This window comes from Cyrtonyx montezumae, unplaced genomic scaffold (genome assembly GCF_038088225.1).
Source record: "Cyrtonyx montezumae isolate F1298 unplaced genomic scaffold, pur_monq_1.0 scaffold_3, whole genome shotgun sequence".
Taxonomy (NCBI): domain Eukaryota; kingdom Metazoa; phylum Chordata; class Aves; order Galliformes; family Odontophoridae; genus Cyrtonyx; species Cyrtonyx montezumae.
Window position 1 is genome coordinate 134,544,915 of NW_027072034.1, and position 16,689 is coordinate 134,561,603.

At 36.4% G+C, this 16,689-nt stretch overlaps 1 protein-coding gene across 1 annotated transcript in view; it reads right to left on the minus strand.

The window, feature by feature from the left end:
- Positions 1 to 16,689, minus strand: part of DOCK4 (dedicator of cytokinesis 4) — a 238,559-nt gene that overhangs the window by 69,247 nt on the left and 152,623 nt on the right. Inside the window, exons 17-23 of the mRNA XM_065743464.1 lie at positions 16,323 to 16,479; positions 10,419 to 10,516; positions 10,198 to 10,281; positions 10,000 to 10,100; positions 9,272 to 9,353; positions 8,226 to 8,396; positions 6,616 to 6,808 (exon numbers count right to left, since the gene is read on the minus strand). Of these exons, the coding sequence (XP_065599536.1) occupies positions 6,616 to 6,808; positions 8,226 to 8,396; positions 9,272 to 9,353; positions 10,000 to 10,100; positions 10,198 to 10,281; positions 10,419 to 10,516; positions 16,323 to 16,479 (886 nt within the window). The remainder of the gene's footprint in view (positions 1 to 6,615; positions 6,809 to 8,225; positions 8,397 to 9,271; positions 9,354 to 9,999; positions 10,101 to 10,197; positions 10,282 to 10,418; positions 10,517 to 16,322; positions 16,480 to 16,689) is intronic.

Consider the following 16,689-nt stretch of genomic DNA (forward strand, 5'->3'; position numbering starts at 1 on the left):
ATAAGCTTGTTTCTTTGTACATTAATGACATTATTTCCTAAAAATTGAATTTATCTAGCAGGAAAACTATCCCCTCAAAATCATTTTTCCAGCTAGGTATAATTCCTAATGTTTATACAATCATTACTATGTTGAGCAAAGTAATCCATCTTCAATGGCAGAGATGAAGGATTTAGTGTGTAAAGCTGCCTGAAGCTCTACAGCAAGTACTCATCTGGGAGGCAAGTGATACAAAGCTCCATCATAGAATTATAGAAACTTCTGAATTGTAAGGGACCCTTAAAGCTCATCTAGTCCAACTCCCCTGCAATGATCAGAGCTAGAACAGCTAGATCAGGTTGCTCAGATCCCTGTCCAAACTGACCTTGAATGGGTCACCCACCACCTCTCTGGGCAACTTGTTCCAGTGCCTCAGTGTTGTTATTATAAAAAAAAAAAATTCTTCCTTATTTTCATGTCCCAGTTAGGTATAATTCCCTGACAAGGGGGAGAAGGGACCCACAGACCCACACCCTGGGAAAGAGAATTTGGGGGAAGGGAAAAGGTAGAGAGATGGGATTACATGAGGAAAACAGTGGATATGAGCTAAGGGAAAAATCTTAGTTTACTAAATATAATAGTGGAATGTGAGATAATACAATATAATACAATATGATTGGAACTGAAGCTAACAAATAAAATAAAATGTGTGTGAGAGAGTTTCTGAAACCATAGCTGTTACACTAATGCTGTAGGTGAAGCAGCCAGAGAGCAAAAAGAACAAAGAGACAGCAGTCTCGTGACTCCTGGTCAGTTTTATCTTTCCCTCCAAATGGAAAATGGAAACATAAAAATGAAGTTTTCTGGGATTTTTAGTTCATTCTTGTATTCTGAGACCAGGAAACCAGAACTATCAAAAACCCACAGAACTGACGCATTAACCCTTTAACTCTCAAAGCACTGTATGATGTTCTGATGTGGAATACCAACAGAAAACCATAAAACCATGACAATCCAATCTAAATCTCCCCTATTTTAGATTGAAATTATTTCCCCTTGTCCTATCACAACAGACTCTGCTAAAGAATCTGTCTCCCATCCTTCACATAGCCCCCTTTTAGATATTGAAGTGCTGCTTTAGGTCACCTAGAGCCTTCTCTTCTCCAAGCTGAACAGCCCCACCTCCCTCAGCCTGTCCTCAAAGGAGAGGTGTTCCATCCCTTGAATCATTTTTGTGGCCCTCCTCTGGATGTGCTCCAACAGGTCTGTGTCTCTCCTGTACTGAGGACTCCACATCTGGACGCAGTACTCCAGGTGAGGCCTCGAATTTACTGAACTTCATGAGGTTCACGTGGGTCCACTACTCAAGCCTGTCTAGGTCTCTCTAAGTGGCATCCTGTCACTTGGGCATACTAACTGCATCCCACAGTTTGGTGTCATCAACAAACTTGGTGAGGGTGCATTTAACCCAATGTTGATGTCATTGATGAAGATATTAAAGAGAATCAGTCCCAGCACTGACCTCTGGAGAACACCACTTGTCACTGATCTCCATTCAGACATGGAGTCATTGACCACCACACTCTGAGTTTCATCTTGCAGATAGTTGTTTGTCCATCGAACAGTCCACCCATTAAATCCATATGTCTCCAGTTTGGAGAGAAGGATGTTGTGGAGTACCAGGTGTCTGAACTTACTGAAGTCGAAATAGATGACATCAGTGGCTCTTTCCTTGTCCACTGACAGATTCATGCCATCATAAAAAGTGACAAGGTTGGTCAGGCAGAACCTTGGTGAAGCCTTGCTGGTTATCTCCCTCTCTTTCATATGCCTTATCATAGCTCCCAGAAGGATCTGCTCCATTATCTTCCCTGGCACTGATGTGTGGCTAACACATCAGTAGTTTCCTAGGTCATCCTTTCTATCCTTCTTAAAAATGGGTGCAATTTTTCTAGTCACTAGGGACTTCTGATGCCTGCCATGACTTTTCAAATATCAAGAGTGGCTTGGTGACTACGTCAGCCAATTTCCTCAGGACTCTGAGATGCATTTCATCAGGACTCATAGACTTATGAATATTCAGGTTCCTCAGACAGTTGTGAACCTGATCCTCACTTACAACAGGAAGGGCCATCCACTCAAGGGCTCTGTGTAAAGCAGTCTCTAGTGAACACTCACACTTTTGCAAAATCTCCCTAAAATAATCAGGAACTTTGTTTCACTGAGACCAAATGGATTATCAAGAAGCATGCTACAGTGACTTGTAACTACAGATGAGAGGTAGCAGTGCCACTTTACTGAATTAACTACCACATATAACAGAGCTTTACAAAAAATCACTGGAACCCATAATCTAAATATCTGTCTTGATCTATTTAGATGAGAGATATAGAGTTATTACAGAAAAGGATAGCAAACATGTTCACCACTACCCAGGCCAAACCAAGGACTATGTGAGCAAGTTTTGGGAACATAGCATGTACCATTTGTCTTAGGTTACTTTTTTTTCTTAAAAACTTACAGCTGCAATGTCAGCCACTGTGTACAGTAAAATTAATGAGTGCAAAGACTGGTGTAATAATCAGAACTCCTAGCAATCAGTCACTGTCGTAATATTTCCTCCGTGCAGAAAGCCAAATTAGCTGACTGTCTAAAATGTTAATACTTGTCCTTCACAAATACTATACAGAAAGAGGAAAAAAATCATGATACTGAGCTTTTCAAGTACATGCTTAGCATGATTAGAAAAATATATCACTGTGGACAACCCCTGTGACTTCCCTATGCAAGCTAGGTTAACATTAAACATCTAACTCATACCACAATTCTTCCCCTTGATTTTCACTTAGCAGCTAAAAACTCACACAGACATACAAAAAATTCAGCACTCTAATGCTTTAATCTGAAGATTAAACTCGGAAGGATGATATTCATTTCAAAGAATACATTTGAACTGATGGACAAAACATCAGCTTGCTAGGAAAAAGAACTAGTGTAATTGAGCATCTTAAATAAACAAACAAACAGCAAGAAGCACTTGCATAGTGAAAAACAAGGAGGTTGTTCTTAGTTTTATTTGGACTTATTCAATTTATGCAATCACTGGACTCAAGGTAGAAAGAAAATGATTAAGTCAAACAAACAATTATCACCTTATTCCCAAGACCAAACACATATGTCAGCCCTCCAACTGCACAGACAGACACTGCAGAACAGTCTGCAACTGTTTTCAAAACTGCCTGTAGCACTGAAGAAAAACATGGGTATGGCTGAAAAGCTCCTCCCTTGCTCCTCTAAAAAGAGCCACAGATGCAAAGAATTACTTGCAAAACATTTACAAAATAATTTCTGCCATCCACTGTAGAGATACTAATATTGACTGAATTTCTGCACTAGCACATACATCCACCCCAACAGTTCTGTAAGAAAGTATGAAAAACATATACAAACTACTGAAGGAACAGCATATTGTTGGGGAAGACAGATTAAAAAATACTAATTAGTCTGAAAAAGATCCTGGAGTACTTGCAGTATAAAATCTTCACATTTTGAAAAAAAAAAGAAAAAAGTAATTTTTAAAAAGTGCATGCTATTCTTAGCTTGCAATGAGTACTACGATACAATACAACTCTCATTAAAAAAAAACTTTGAGCCTTTTGAAAAATCAGTGGAACTCATGGTAAAACATAACAGCTTCTAGGACTCAACATCTTTATCAGTTAATGGTATGTTTTCCTTATCTTGCTAACATTTCTTTTTCCAGTATGTACTGTAACACCTAGCAATAAGCACTCCATCAGGTATTTCAAATACATTAAAGTATTCTCACAGATTGTGTCTAAACATTCACCACTGAAAGGCTTTGAAAACACATTCTCTTGTGGAACACAAGATGAAATTCTCAGATAAACTCATTCACAGCGATAAACCAAAGGAGGCAGTCAATCTTGGAAGGAAAACAAATAGGTATTTGTCAGTTTTCTAATCTATAGATAGTGAATTTCAATGAAAAATAAAGAAAATAATAAAAAAGCAAGAAATATATTTTAGAGATAAACATAACACGTTACGTATAAACAATATTAAATAAAATTAAGACATGAAATCTTTAAAATATCAACACATCATTTCTTAGATTAGGTATATTTTTTGTACGGTCAGAATATTGAACACCTCCTCTATTAATTTTTAACAATTTGCTTCACTAATTCCCACCTAGCAACTCTTGCACAGAGATCCAAACCCTCATTGTTTAGGACAACACATTTTTATTTTGTCTGGTAAGAAGATCCACCATGTGATAAATCCCTGCAGTGGATATTATGACTGTGTTAAGATACAGATGTCTCTTTTGGAGATGGAATTTTACTTTTTAAGGACTTTACTAACATAATCTGTTTTCAGATAACTGTTGAATTTTATTGGAATCGCTGTGGATCAAATACATTCTCTTCGGAGTAAGAGACCTGCATCTTCCACTTACACAATTCACATTTTCTTAGGTATTAAATCCACGAGCTCAAAGCAACACCTTTGAAAGCAAGCAAACAATTTTTTTGGTGTTCTGCTCTTTGCTGTTAAAGTATGTCAACAAGGATATGGTTCAAGGTACGTTTGTCTCTTATTGGCCTTAACTCTTCCACAGAGCAAGCTATAGTAATATCTAATGCATAAAAGACAAGAAACAAAAATAAAAGAGTACTGATGTACTGGAAATGATAAACATAGAAGATCTTGGGCACAGGGATATATGCAAGTCATCAATTTGTCCACTCTGCAAATTGCAATAGTGATGCACCAAAAGGGTGAAACTTAAAATACCAGTACACTGGATGAACAAATAAGAGGCAAAAATAAAACTCTTTATTTCCATCAGCAGGAAAACCAACATTCATTTTTTTTTATTCACCCAATGTAGTGTACTATATAGACCCAATAATATGTATGGAAAATTGAATGTAAAGTATGGACTTCAAATCTGCTATGTTCTCACAGCAGCCAGACAATTGCTGTTGATATGTTTTTAACATCTCTGTAGTTGTTATCAGCAGAAAGATTGACTTTAATGTTTATATTTTAAAGAGAGAAAATATTAGGAAGAAAGAGTCCAAGACACTGATCTTCAGAAGACCCTTCAACACAGTGATTACTGAAATTGTACTGTACATACATTGCCTAAGCCTCCTGTCATGGACTCTAGGTGGTTATGTTACTGCCTGATTCTCTCCACATCAGTTTCCTGCAGTTTAAGAAAATGCATGTTCTCTTTGTGTATGACTCACATTTCACATAAATTTTAACATGCAACTTTCACTGTTTCTATCAATGAAACCAACTCAGATGAGTTCTTAAGAGTGAAACCGAATTTGAATTAAGAACTAATACTTTAATAAAAGAAAGCTACAAAAACATTGTATGTCTGAAACTAGATCTGCAGTTTCAAGAAAGTCGCTGATTCCCTTATGTGGTTCTAAATAGCTCTCTTTAACAATAATTCACTTGGATCATCTGATTAGGCTGACCTAACAAAGATAATGGGAAGAAAACGGAAAAGAATGCTACCGGACTGAAGGAGTTTGGAAAATGCAAAATTTAAGTTAGAGCATCCATAAGGTGCTGCAGACTATCAGAGATCTGATCAATCAGCTGTAGAGGCAGCTAACTGTTCTGGAAGAGACTACCAAGGAGGCTCAAATGGGAAAGAGAAATCTGTCTTTGCAACAAGAAAGAAGCTAAGTAGCCAGGATCCAGTACTTCTCCACCCCATCCTTGAGCTAAATTTTAAAGTGCAGTCACTAAAACCACATTTCTTTTTCTTTTTCTTTTTTTTTTTAATTTTCTAGGATCTCTTTCGCCGCATGTAAAAATATTTATGCATACCCCGAAGGTTTTGCAGTCTTCATCATTGTAGTTGTTCTGTCATGACTGATTTAGATGGCAAAAGCTGATGCTTCTACTGAACTCTGTCAGGCAGGATCCAAAGGGCTCTCAAGAGAGCTTCTCGTTAGTAAATTAACATTTACCAATAAAATTACTATTTTAAATTGCTTAGTACAAAATTATTTCCTCTCAAAATTAATACTTGGTTGTTACTATGGGTTTTACTTAGAACTGAAAAAAAAAATAACTGTGGGGTCACCGCCACACAGAACATTTTTCTTCCACATAGCAAATAACTATATTTTATATGATATATATTGAGTATCACTTCTATCTGTGTTGGTTTTTTATGTCATATATAGAAAACAGAGGATGAAATCAGCTGAGCTAGACAAATAAAACCTGATGGATAAGTAAGAATCTGAACTGCCCCCAGAGGAGAAAAAAAAAGAAAAAGGCATTACATTTGTAGAATTTTTTCCCTTTAAAATTACTTTCAATGTATAGTGAGAACTTATTTCACAGACATATAACCAGCAGCAGTTGAAGAAAAAACTGTATTTTTTATTTGTCTCTAAAAACCCAACCTCTAACTCACTGTACTTTTCTTAATAAGCAGCTTTCGAAGAGCAGCACTTGAAGAAACATTACTTAGGAAAAGCAGTTATGAGGGGCACTATTCACTTGAGTACCTGCTGACCTGTGTAACAAGCATAAAACTGTTCCTTAACAACAGGCAGCCCAGGGCAACCTTACCTGGGTTGGTGTACAGGTGACTCTCTACAGTTTTCCCAATACTCTGAAGTTTAACAGCTTGAAGGGACTCATCCCCCTGCATGACTGTCGGCAAACTGCCCAGAGCATCATGAACCAAATTTGCCACTTCTCTGACATCAAAGAGCTTCAAAAGTTCAGAGTACACAGACGGGAATGAGCTGAGAAACACAGCCTGGAGGAAAAGGGAAAAAATTGAACATCAGATTTTGCAGTATAATTCATAGACTTTAAACAACTATAGTGATTCAAGTACCTGTAGAAAAATTCCTGTTTTTACATTTCAAAGGCAGTCAATTGTTTTAAAAATCAGCCAGATTTTTCAGAAGAAACGTCCTCACATTCATTAACGTGCTTATAATTGTGACTATTTCCCTTAAACATTATCACATGACTGTACATTTCCTTCAGAAAGAAATAAAGAGCTCAACTTAGAATAAAATTATTATTTACAGGTTCCTCGTGATCTGTGCACGTGTGTAAATTTTGAAACGCTAATGTAAGCCAGCTGATAACAGAACAGAAAGATTTGAGAGGGAATTCTTTGGCTTTACAATTTGCAATTTAACAGCCTCCATATCTTTTGTTTTTCAAATAATGAAAACTTTTATTTTGGAGTGAGACAGCACTGGCCAAAGTAGTTCACTTCAACAATGTTAAAATAGGGTTAGAAATCTTTCAGTGAGAATAATGAATGTGGAAACACTGAAAAAAAGGAAAGAGGACAATGCCAGAGAGAATGCCATTCTCTCCTTCCTCTCCAATTCCTGACAATGGAGAAAAGCTATTTAAGCTTCAGACTTTCTTCACGCTGGTGTAATAACAGACAATATTCAAGGTTAATGATAATGAGGAACAATTCCAAATATGTTTGTTGGTATCATGTTGCTGTACACATTTGACTCCAGCTGCTTATGTGATATGAGATGGAAGAACCACCTCTCCACCCTGTTCACTTCTTGGGAAAACATACCTTAAACATTCACACTTATAGTAGCAGGAGAAGAAGACTAAGAGATACATCTACAAGCTGCAAACACCGCTATATCTACCACACTTAATGCGGAGATCTGTCTCCTGCGTGCTTTGTCTTTGCCCTTTAGCACTAGTAAATTTTAGCAGTCTCAAGTGAAATAAAGATATACAAGCTGAGTAGTAAAAGATACTGTTCATCAAGATTTATATTTTTCTGTAAAGAATAAAAGCTCTGACTGCCTTTTGTTTACTTCAAATTGTTAGGCTCCAGAGTGATTAAACAAAGTTGTAAAGTCCTCAAAACAAAGAAATCCCTTTATTTGTACCCAGCAATTCTGAAATGTCATTTCAATCACTGGCATTGTCGAAAACATAATATGAATTGCTTATAATTCAAAATTAAATATTTGATGTAGGGTTATCTCTGTCATGCGTATTCAGAAGCTGCTGGTATGAAAATTTCACAGTACAGGACAAAGGCATCAGCATAAGCTGAAATATCATTTTGCCATAACAAAAAACATTCTCTTTTCCAAGAACATAGATAAGAATATGTGTAGATTTTTTAAGACTGCATAAGGAAACCAGGCATTAACAAGGCAAACTGACAAACTTACTTGCAGTTGGCATAAAGCACTAGCTCCTTTGCTCTCTTGGGAAAGGAAGAAGCGTACTGACATCAGAAGTTCTTGAATACAACAGCGAAATTCTTCCTCATTTTGTCCACCAGTAGCAATAGAGAATAACCTTCGAGACTGAACTATATACTTAAAGATATATTCCTGTGCCTAAAATGTCAAAATCAGAAATAACTCATAAACGTGAACCAACTTCATCTATAAAAAGAACAAATGTTGTGCTTACATAACTTTGATAATGTCAAGGGTCTGACACAGGATACTATGCTATTTAATTTTGGCAAACCTTTTATTTGCTTTTACTTTTAACGAAACACTAACATTTGAAAAGCGCATACTCAGAAACACTTCTTTTTCCCTTTATAACCTCTACAGACTAGGGAACACTCAGTTATTTTAAGAAAGTAAAACTGCAAAATCTCAACACTGCCCTCTGCAAGACATCCCTGCACATCTGTGGCTGCAAAAGTATGTAGTGCTTAAACACGCAAGGCCAACATAGGAAACTTCAGAGCTGTTCTGGGATTTCTTTGGCCTGTTAAATGTTAAAAATGCTTTCCTGTCAACTGTTAACCAGATAAAAAAATAAGCTTAGTCCCAAATAGGATTATTCTATTGCACAACTAAGCCTGTCTCTGCACTATGCTCTGTTGATGTACAAAACAGGATGAGAGCAACCAAATCACCATTTTAAGTAGAATTCCTTGCTGTCACGGTTGAATCATTAAGTCAGCATTCTTGTCTGCCATTTAGATTCAGTTATGTGGCAAATGTTAATACTACCAATGCAATCTATATACAGTTTCTTAGATCCAACTCCTACTTATATATATTCTCATCCAGAAAGGAAGACAGAATCTAGGGGTAGCGAGCTTTATTGGCAAAAGAAATAAACCTGACTGCACTCAAAAAGTCTGCAACTCCCTAGAATTAATACTACAGTTTCATTATTTACACACACTGTGCTTGTTTTACTGAGTTAAATCTGCTGGTATCATATAATTGCCTTCAAAGATTTCTCTTACCTTTAGTACTTCTTGTATGTGCTCATGCAACTCTACTTCAGTGACTCGATCAATATGCCACTTCAGTACTTTTATCAGATCTCTAGAATACCACATCAGAAAGTACTATAACACACTGGTTGAAGAAGAGTTAACTGCATTTAAAATGCAAATTAATCTTTCATAAAAGATTGAAAACATAAAATTCTGCTGATCGCTACAAGCCCAATATTAATTTCAAACTATTGATAGATCTACTAGACCTGTTCATTAGGTCAAATTCAAATAATTGTCAGCATTAAATATGTAGTAGAATTATTTTGACAGGGGTACATGAACACATTTGAGCCATAGAAGAGACTCTTCCAGCAGAGACTTCCTCTTCAATTCCATAAATTGTTTGGCAGTCTCAGTAAACTGTGTTTGTTTTCATGAAAGTCAAAATGTATTTACAAAATAAAAACAGAGAAAAGCATAGTAAGTGAGGCTTATCAGTGCACTGCGATACACAGTGAACGCAGTTCTAATTGAACAGTGTTAAAGCTCCTATACTTTCCAAAGTCATTTAAACAAAGGAAGGCGCTGAAGAAAGAGAGACAAAATTAAGCCAAAAGGAGGGTTTTAGCAAGTAGCCTTTCTGATAACTCAAAAATTTGACTATTCATACAAGCATTGAATTTTTTTCCTCCTGTTACTGCATACAGATAACTTTCAGTATTCAAATCGGTTAGAAAAAGTACAGACTTCACCTGTATGCAAGTGCTCCTGCAAAGTGACTTTCAATGTAAGTGTCCATTACTGGCTTAAAGTGGTGAAATTTGCTGTCCTGCAGCAGATTTATTATGTGAACCTAAATGTGAGGGGGGAAAAAAAATTAAAAACTTTTATTTTTCATTTTTTACTTGGTTCTTAAATGGTGCTAGGAATTATAACAAAATGAAACTTACCAAACAATCAAATACTTTTGATCCATATTTTTGAGAGTTTTCATCTAAAATCCCGAATAAAGTGTCTAGTGTATCTTGAAGAAACTGATTGGAGAGTAAGAGGCAGTTTGTTACTAAATATGTATTTTTGAGATACACAAGTACATATGTGACAGACAAGTGTATTTCCCTTGTATTATCTAAAAGCAAAACAACAGAAGGAAAGAAATAGTGGTATATACCTTTACTATTTCTGAACCATCAATTTCTTTTAATTTTGAGAGGCAACCTGCAATTTTGTCTGGATGGGTTCTCCATTTCAGAAGGTCAAGCATATCTCCTGCCAAAACAAATTGCAAGAATAAAGCTGGAACCAAAGCAAGGTTTCAGATTATATATTCTGCTATTACAGTCCACTCAGCAAAACTTAGATTCAATAAAACAAAAGCAAACATCTCAAGATTTCCTATAATATATAATCAGTCTCAAACCAGCAACTTTCCGTTCCATCCCCTAATTGCTTACTAATAGAAACATAAGAACTTGGTATAGGGTCACTAAAATCAATCTCCTGTGGCAAATATATCACACAGTTTTGCAAAGAAATTTATCAACTGCCAGCTTAAGAGAAGTAATTATCTTGCTGTGTCTCATCCCATTAAAGAACGCCTTCCAGATCTATACTCTGACAGCCAGAAACACTCTCCTAATTATTTTGCATGTATTGTTTGCTTGTATTTTAAAATACTAATCTTCCTATGTCTTTTAAAGAACAAATGTACTGCCTCTAAGATTCTTTTTCATTAATAAACAAAATTTCTACTGGAAAATAAACTCTTCTAAGCTAAAGAACACTTCAATGTCTTTGTGTTTCCTCTAGTTTTAACCCATCTTCCTTTAGCTGTCCTTGACCAAAATGGTACACAACAGTAAAGAGGAGGTCCTGTCACTGTTTTCTTTATCATTAGCAGGCTTAAATTTCCTTTGTGAACATCGGCATATGCATTGCAGAATTTTCATTTTTTGAGATATATCATATTGGTTACACAAATAGCTCTTTCTTCTACTTAATACTGTCCAGCTCCCTGGCTATAGCAGCATCTCCAAAAATCTCCATATGAATCTGTCTTTCATGCAAGTTCTATTCTAACTAATTATTTAAATTAAAATATCATATTTTAAAAATATAAAAATCTTGAAAAATATCATATTTTCATTTCATTCCCCTCAGTTGAGGAGCTCTTTCATTTGCTTATTAGTAGCAAACGTTATTAACGGTCTCTTTACAGTCTCAGGTTTTAGAAAGCATCTCCCACTAGCAACCCCTTCCAACTCCACTCAAATAAGAGGAGTCAATCCCAGGCCAAATACTTCAGATCCAGTATTATTCACCTTCTCTTCCTCCCTCTACAGTGCAACCTGCTCTTTCCCTCTCAGCCTGTTATTTAACAGTTTTAAAATTCTTATTCTAATCTGTATCGCTTCTATTTCCCATGTGGTGTGTTATGAAGTCCAGATGGTTTTGATCCACTATGTTTCCTCTGAATAGCAAAAAAAAAAAAAAAAAAAATCTCAGTAAAGAAAGATTAAGAAGTTTATTCTGGCATGAAATGTCTTTTCACTAAATTATCTTGAGTTTTATAGCATATTCCATTTAGCTACATGTCATTATTTCATCCATAAATTCTTGTAAATACTTTCGTAACATTCATTAGAGGGTGATGGCCCAGATAAGGTTATCTGCTCTTCCACCCATCTTAAGTAGAAGTACCATATTTATTATCCTTAAATCACGTTGTTGCTTTCCACTTTAAAAACAGTAAAAGAAATCCCAGCTTGCTATGAGATTGGGAATTTCATGTTCAATGCCATTCAGTACTCAAAAACAGAGTTTTGCAAGTTGGCTTGGCTTTCTAACAGTTTTCACATCACGCTGACCCCAGCTGAACCCTGACATATTGCTGTTATTTTTCTTCCTTCTGTTGCAGGTTCTCTGCTTACTCCTCACATTTTTTGCTCATGACTCTCAGTTAGGTCTGCAGCACTCCTTCCAAGTCATGTTCACAGCACGGAAGTTACTTATTTATCTACAAGTATACAACTGGTCCATTCCACTGACCATCTTTTCAGAATTTCACAAAGCCAGGCTAGCTGCTTGAAACAGAAAACCTTAACCACTATCTAAACCTTCAATCAGCTTTAACTGAAACACTCTCTACTTGGTCATTGTCCAGTATTGTTTTAGAAGCATTCAGTTCCTTTGAAACATCCCCACTATTTCTCAAACTAAGTAGATAATAGCAAGCTTTCCTCTTGGTTCAGCAACTATTTGGGTTCTGGACACCACAGCCTAGTTTCACACTAAAATACCATTTGATTCACACTCATTTTGTGTCAGTTCTTTCTCAGTTTGCCTCATGAAAGATGAATTCTCTCATAACAAGGAATAGAGTAGCATTTCTGCCTCTACTAATAAATACATCTCCCCCTATATTCATACCTTAACAGAGTTGTTAATAGCAAACTTTCTACACATTATTCCACTACTGCTTCGTGGCTTTAATTAATTTTAGTAGGCACAATCTTTTTATATACATTTATGCATTTCTTTTTGTTTTGCTTCAGTGAGCTAGTGCAGAATGGTTTGGATGAAGACAGCCACTTGAGTTCCACTGAGAGTGAGGAAAAGTCCCACATGAGTCAGAAACACATCCCATAGATCAAGGACAAATTATAGGTCTTATTATTCTTTCTGTCAGGAATTTTCAAGAAACAAGCATTAACAAATCCATACTGAGCTGCATTTGTCTTCTGGATAATTAAATGGACTTCTACGCTTTATTCTCTTTAAACCACTACTTAAGCTGAGGAACAGCGAAACTAGCTGAAGCTGTCAGTTTGTAGTAGGAAAGATACTTCTTTGCAGGTTTGCTGGAGGTACTTGATGGGTAGAGACTTGACACTGAATATTAGGGATTTGTTGGAGGATTTAAGAAAAAAAAAAGGAGAAAGCAAATGTAAGACACTCACTTCAAAGCACGTATTTCAAGGAAAATGCAAAGGCGGGAAGACATTGCTGAGATAGCATTAGCGAATAGCCTAAGCCTAAATGACATGAATAGAAAATCTCACATGAATCACAAGAGGAAGGGATAGCAATGTGTCATGTATTAAAGAGAAATGAGAATATAAACTGTCCCCTAAAATAAGCCCACTACAAAAACACAGTTTTGGAAAAAGTCAGTGCTGCTGATAAACTTTGTTGAAGAGGAAAAGCATTTACAGTACCACTAAATTATGAGCTGATTTGTACATTTAAAATTGTTCGCACCTGAGCTACCACTCGCACCAAAGAAAACAACTTCCCTTCTCAAAACAATTTAAATTTAAATTCTAAGTACTAGGTGAAACAAAAGAGTAAGGTGTATAACAAAGAGGTTTGTGGTCTTTCCACTTCTGTGCTATGAATTCCAAGTTAGCCTGGTGCAGCATTCAAAATGAAAAAGCTGAAATTCAGAACTGCAAATTCCTATTTCTCTTCCAGTAGGCTGCTAACACTTCCCACCCACCCACCCAAGGAGAGGGAGGTCACTCTTAAAAGTTTCCCTTGTTGCTGCTGTTCTATAAATCATGAGTTTTGCTTTTTTTATTTTTTATATATATTTTTTATGCAGATAGATGGATTACACCTCTGCGTTGCAAGAGACATGCTGTATGGCATGTTGCTCTGCTCATGAGCAGCTGCTTACTGAGGATGTGCTGATCACTGCTGAGAAATGAGTGGATGCCAACTTGCTAAAATATTCCAGCTTGCTGGATGGATCTTGACTCTCTGGCAGGCAGCATCCTCTTAAATGCCAAAACCAAATAGGACTGTTTTGACAGCTACTCAGTGGAGAAATACTACATTCTCTCTTGCTCTCTCTTTTACTTTGTTCTTTAGAAAAACACATTACAACTGAAATACAAATGAAATCCAGGTAAGAAGCAGGTATGCTTCATTTGCTAACACCAACTGATTAACAGTCTAGGACCAAAGGTCAAGTTAAGAAAGATAACTGTCAGACAGCTTGAATAAGGATATGTTCTTACAAGAGCTGCTGCTGAATGCACAAAGTGCCCTGCTAGAAGCTCTCTGAAAACTACTTGGAAATAATCCTAAAATCCCTTCCACAGCATGTACAATAAGGAAGCTATGAATCCCAACAACTGGGCAACAGCCTCCTTCTCCCACTCCCCATAATTTTAATATTCATGAAGGCTGATGGCATATGGGAACAATAAGTGAGAAAAGGCCAGCTGACAATAATAAATAAATAATATTAAATCCACTAGGTTCTCTCAGGGATAACTGAAGTAATGCTCACATAACCAAATATCCACATGCTTTGCTCTATGTTCATTTTTTAAGCATGCAACAAATTTTGGCAAATTTTTGTTTAAAAGAATGGGGATTTGGAAACTCACCAAGATGAACTTCCCAAAGAAGATCCTTGGAGAAAATATGAGCCTGTCTATTGAAAATATTTCCACCCTCTGAAGTACTGCTGAAATAATTGTTAACTCTTTCAGGGCTGAAAAGGGGATCAATATTATTCAGATATTCTACACTCTCTTACTCTGTACATGGTAAAAAAAAAAAAAAGGACATTTTATGCCCTACGTCACATGTCTAATTACATCAACTATTCAATAACTCCTGTACTGTGACCATAACTTAATGAAATTTCTGTAACCCCAGCCAACACCCAAACTACTCATCAGTGAGACACTTTAGTCCCAGGAAGCACTTTCAGGCATGTGTAAGCATCAGGAGGTTCATGTGATTTCCTAAATCAAGGCTTTTAACTGGAGTAAATGTAGCCTATGATTGACTATTAGCATCTTTGAGGAAAATCTTCTACTGACTAACTTTTATTACTTTGAAGCTAACTGTTATGAGAATACAGACTGGATGTGCACAATGAAACAGACCATTTACTCTTTGCATATCATTCTACTTTAGAAACTTCCTTCTAAATGGTGAAAATTAAGATGACTATTTCCACTTAGAAAGCTGCTCTAGTTGCTGTTATATACCTACAATCAATGTGCAAGCAATTTGCAATTTTGTCACCATATACATGTGAAGAGTAAGGGCACAATCATCTCATACAAGAGGTAGCTATGCAAGACCTTATAAATGAAATAAACAGCTTAGGAAAAATATTATAACACTGTGAATATATCAAAAATGGTCATAAATGAATTATCAGACAAATGCACCATATTTAGAAGACTGTGGAAAACTGTTTCAGTTATAAACTGTAGTTACTATGGCAAATAAACAAAAGATTTGTATGCAGAGCAATGGTAAAGAGCACAACACACATGTATTTGTATCTCCTGCTCATAATATCCCTGATCCATGCCTATAAATACCTAAGGGATGGGGAGAAAAAGGGACGAGGCCACACTCTTCTCAGAAGTTTGTGGTGATAGGATGAGGGGAAATGGCCACAAAGTGATACACAGGAAGTTATGCACAAATGTGCATGGGAACTTCTGGCACTGGCACAGGCTGCACACAGAGGTGGTGGAGTCTCCTTCTCTGGAGACATTCAAAACCCACCTGGACATCTACCAGTGCAACCTGGGCTAGGGAGCTGCTTTTGGCAGGAGGGTTGGTCTAGATGATCTCTAGAGGTTCCTTCCAACCCCTACAATTCTGTGATTCTGTGTAAGGTTGTCTTAAGCAGTAGTGTCTGTCCGTTTAAAGAAGAGAAGTGATGCAACAGAAAAGCATTATGTACCTAATTACAACCAAACTGCCACAGCCTAAAGCATGGAATAAGTATTTCATGAAATCTCTAAAATAAACAGATTAAGATGTTTTGTAAAGCAGCTGGGTTTTGATAGTTGATTCCAAGAGTGCTGCATTTGATTCCCAAATCTTGTTAATTTAAAAGGATTCTTGAACTACTTAAAATGGTTTATCATGCTGCATTGGTTTCCATCTGGATATCAAAAAATACGGAGAAAACTAATTTATAGGACTGACAGAACATAAGCTATCTTTGAGTACATCCATCCCTGCTTGGCACAGAAAAGGCTAACTATCACACTCATTTGAATTCATGATGTCTTAAATAATCAACATATCTTACCATTTTGTGTGAGTTTAGTGGAGCAGAGAAAGGATGTAATCCAGAAGGACTCTTTAGTGGTTTTTACTGCTTGGCTGTTGTTTGCTAGGAAAATTCCCTTTGAAAAGGGGAGTTTGAGGTAGCGACTAGAATCCTGAAGATTTGCATTTTCTTCACACTGTGAAAAAAAACCCCACCAGTTCAAGTCACTGTACTGTATACAATCCCATAAATTATTGTTTCTTTGCCAGAAATGGAAAAAATTTTAAAGCTCAAATACAAATGAATTCTAACAAGTTGAGTTCATTAAATACTGTTTCTATTCAGAGCATATGCACCAGAAACAAACACAGTGCAGTTAAGTAAGTAATGTTTTGAATAAAGAAAT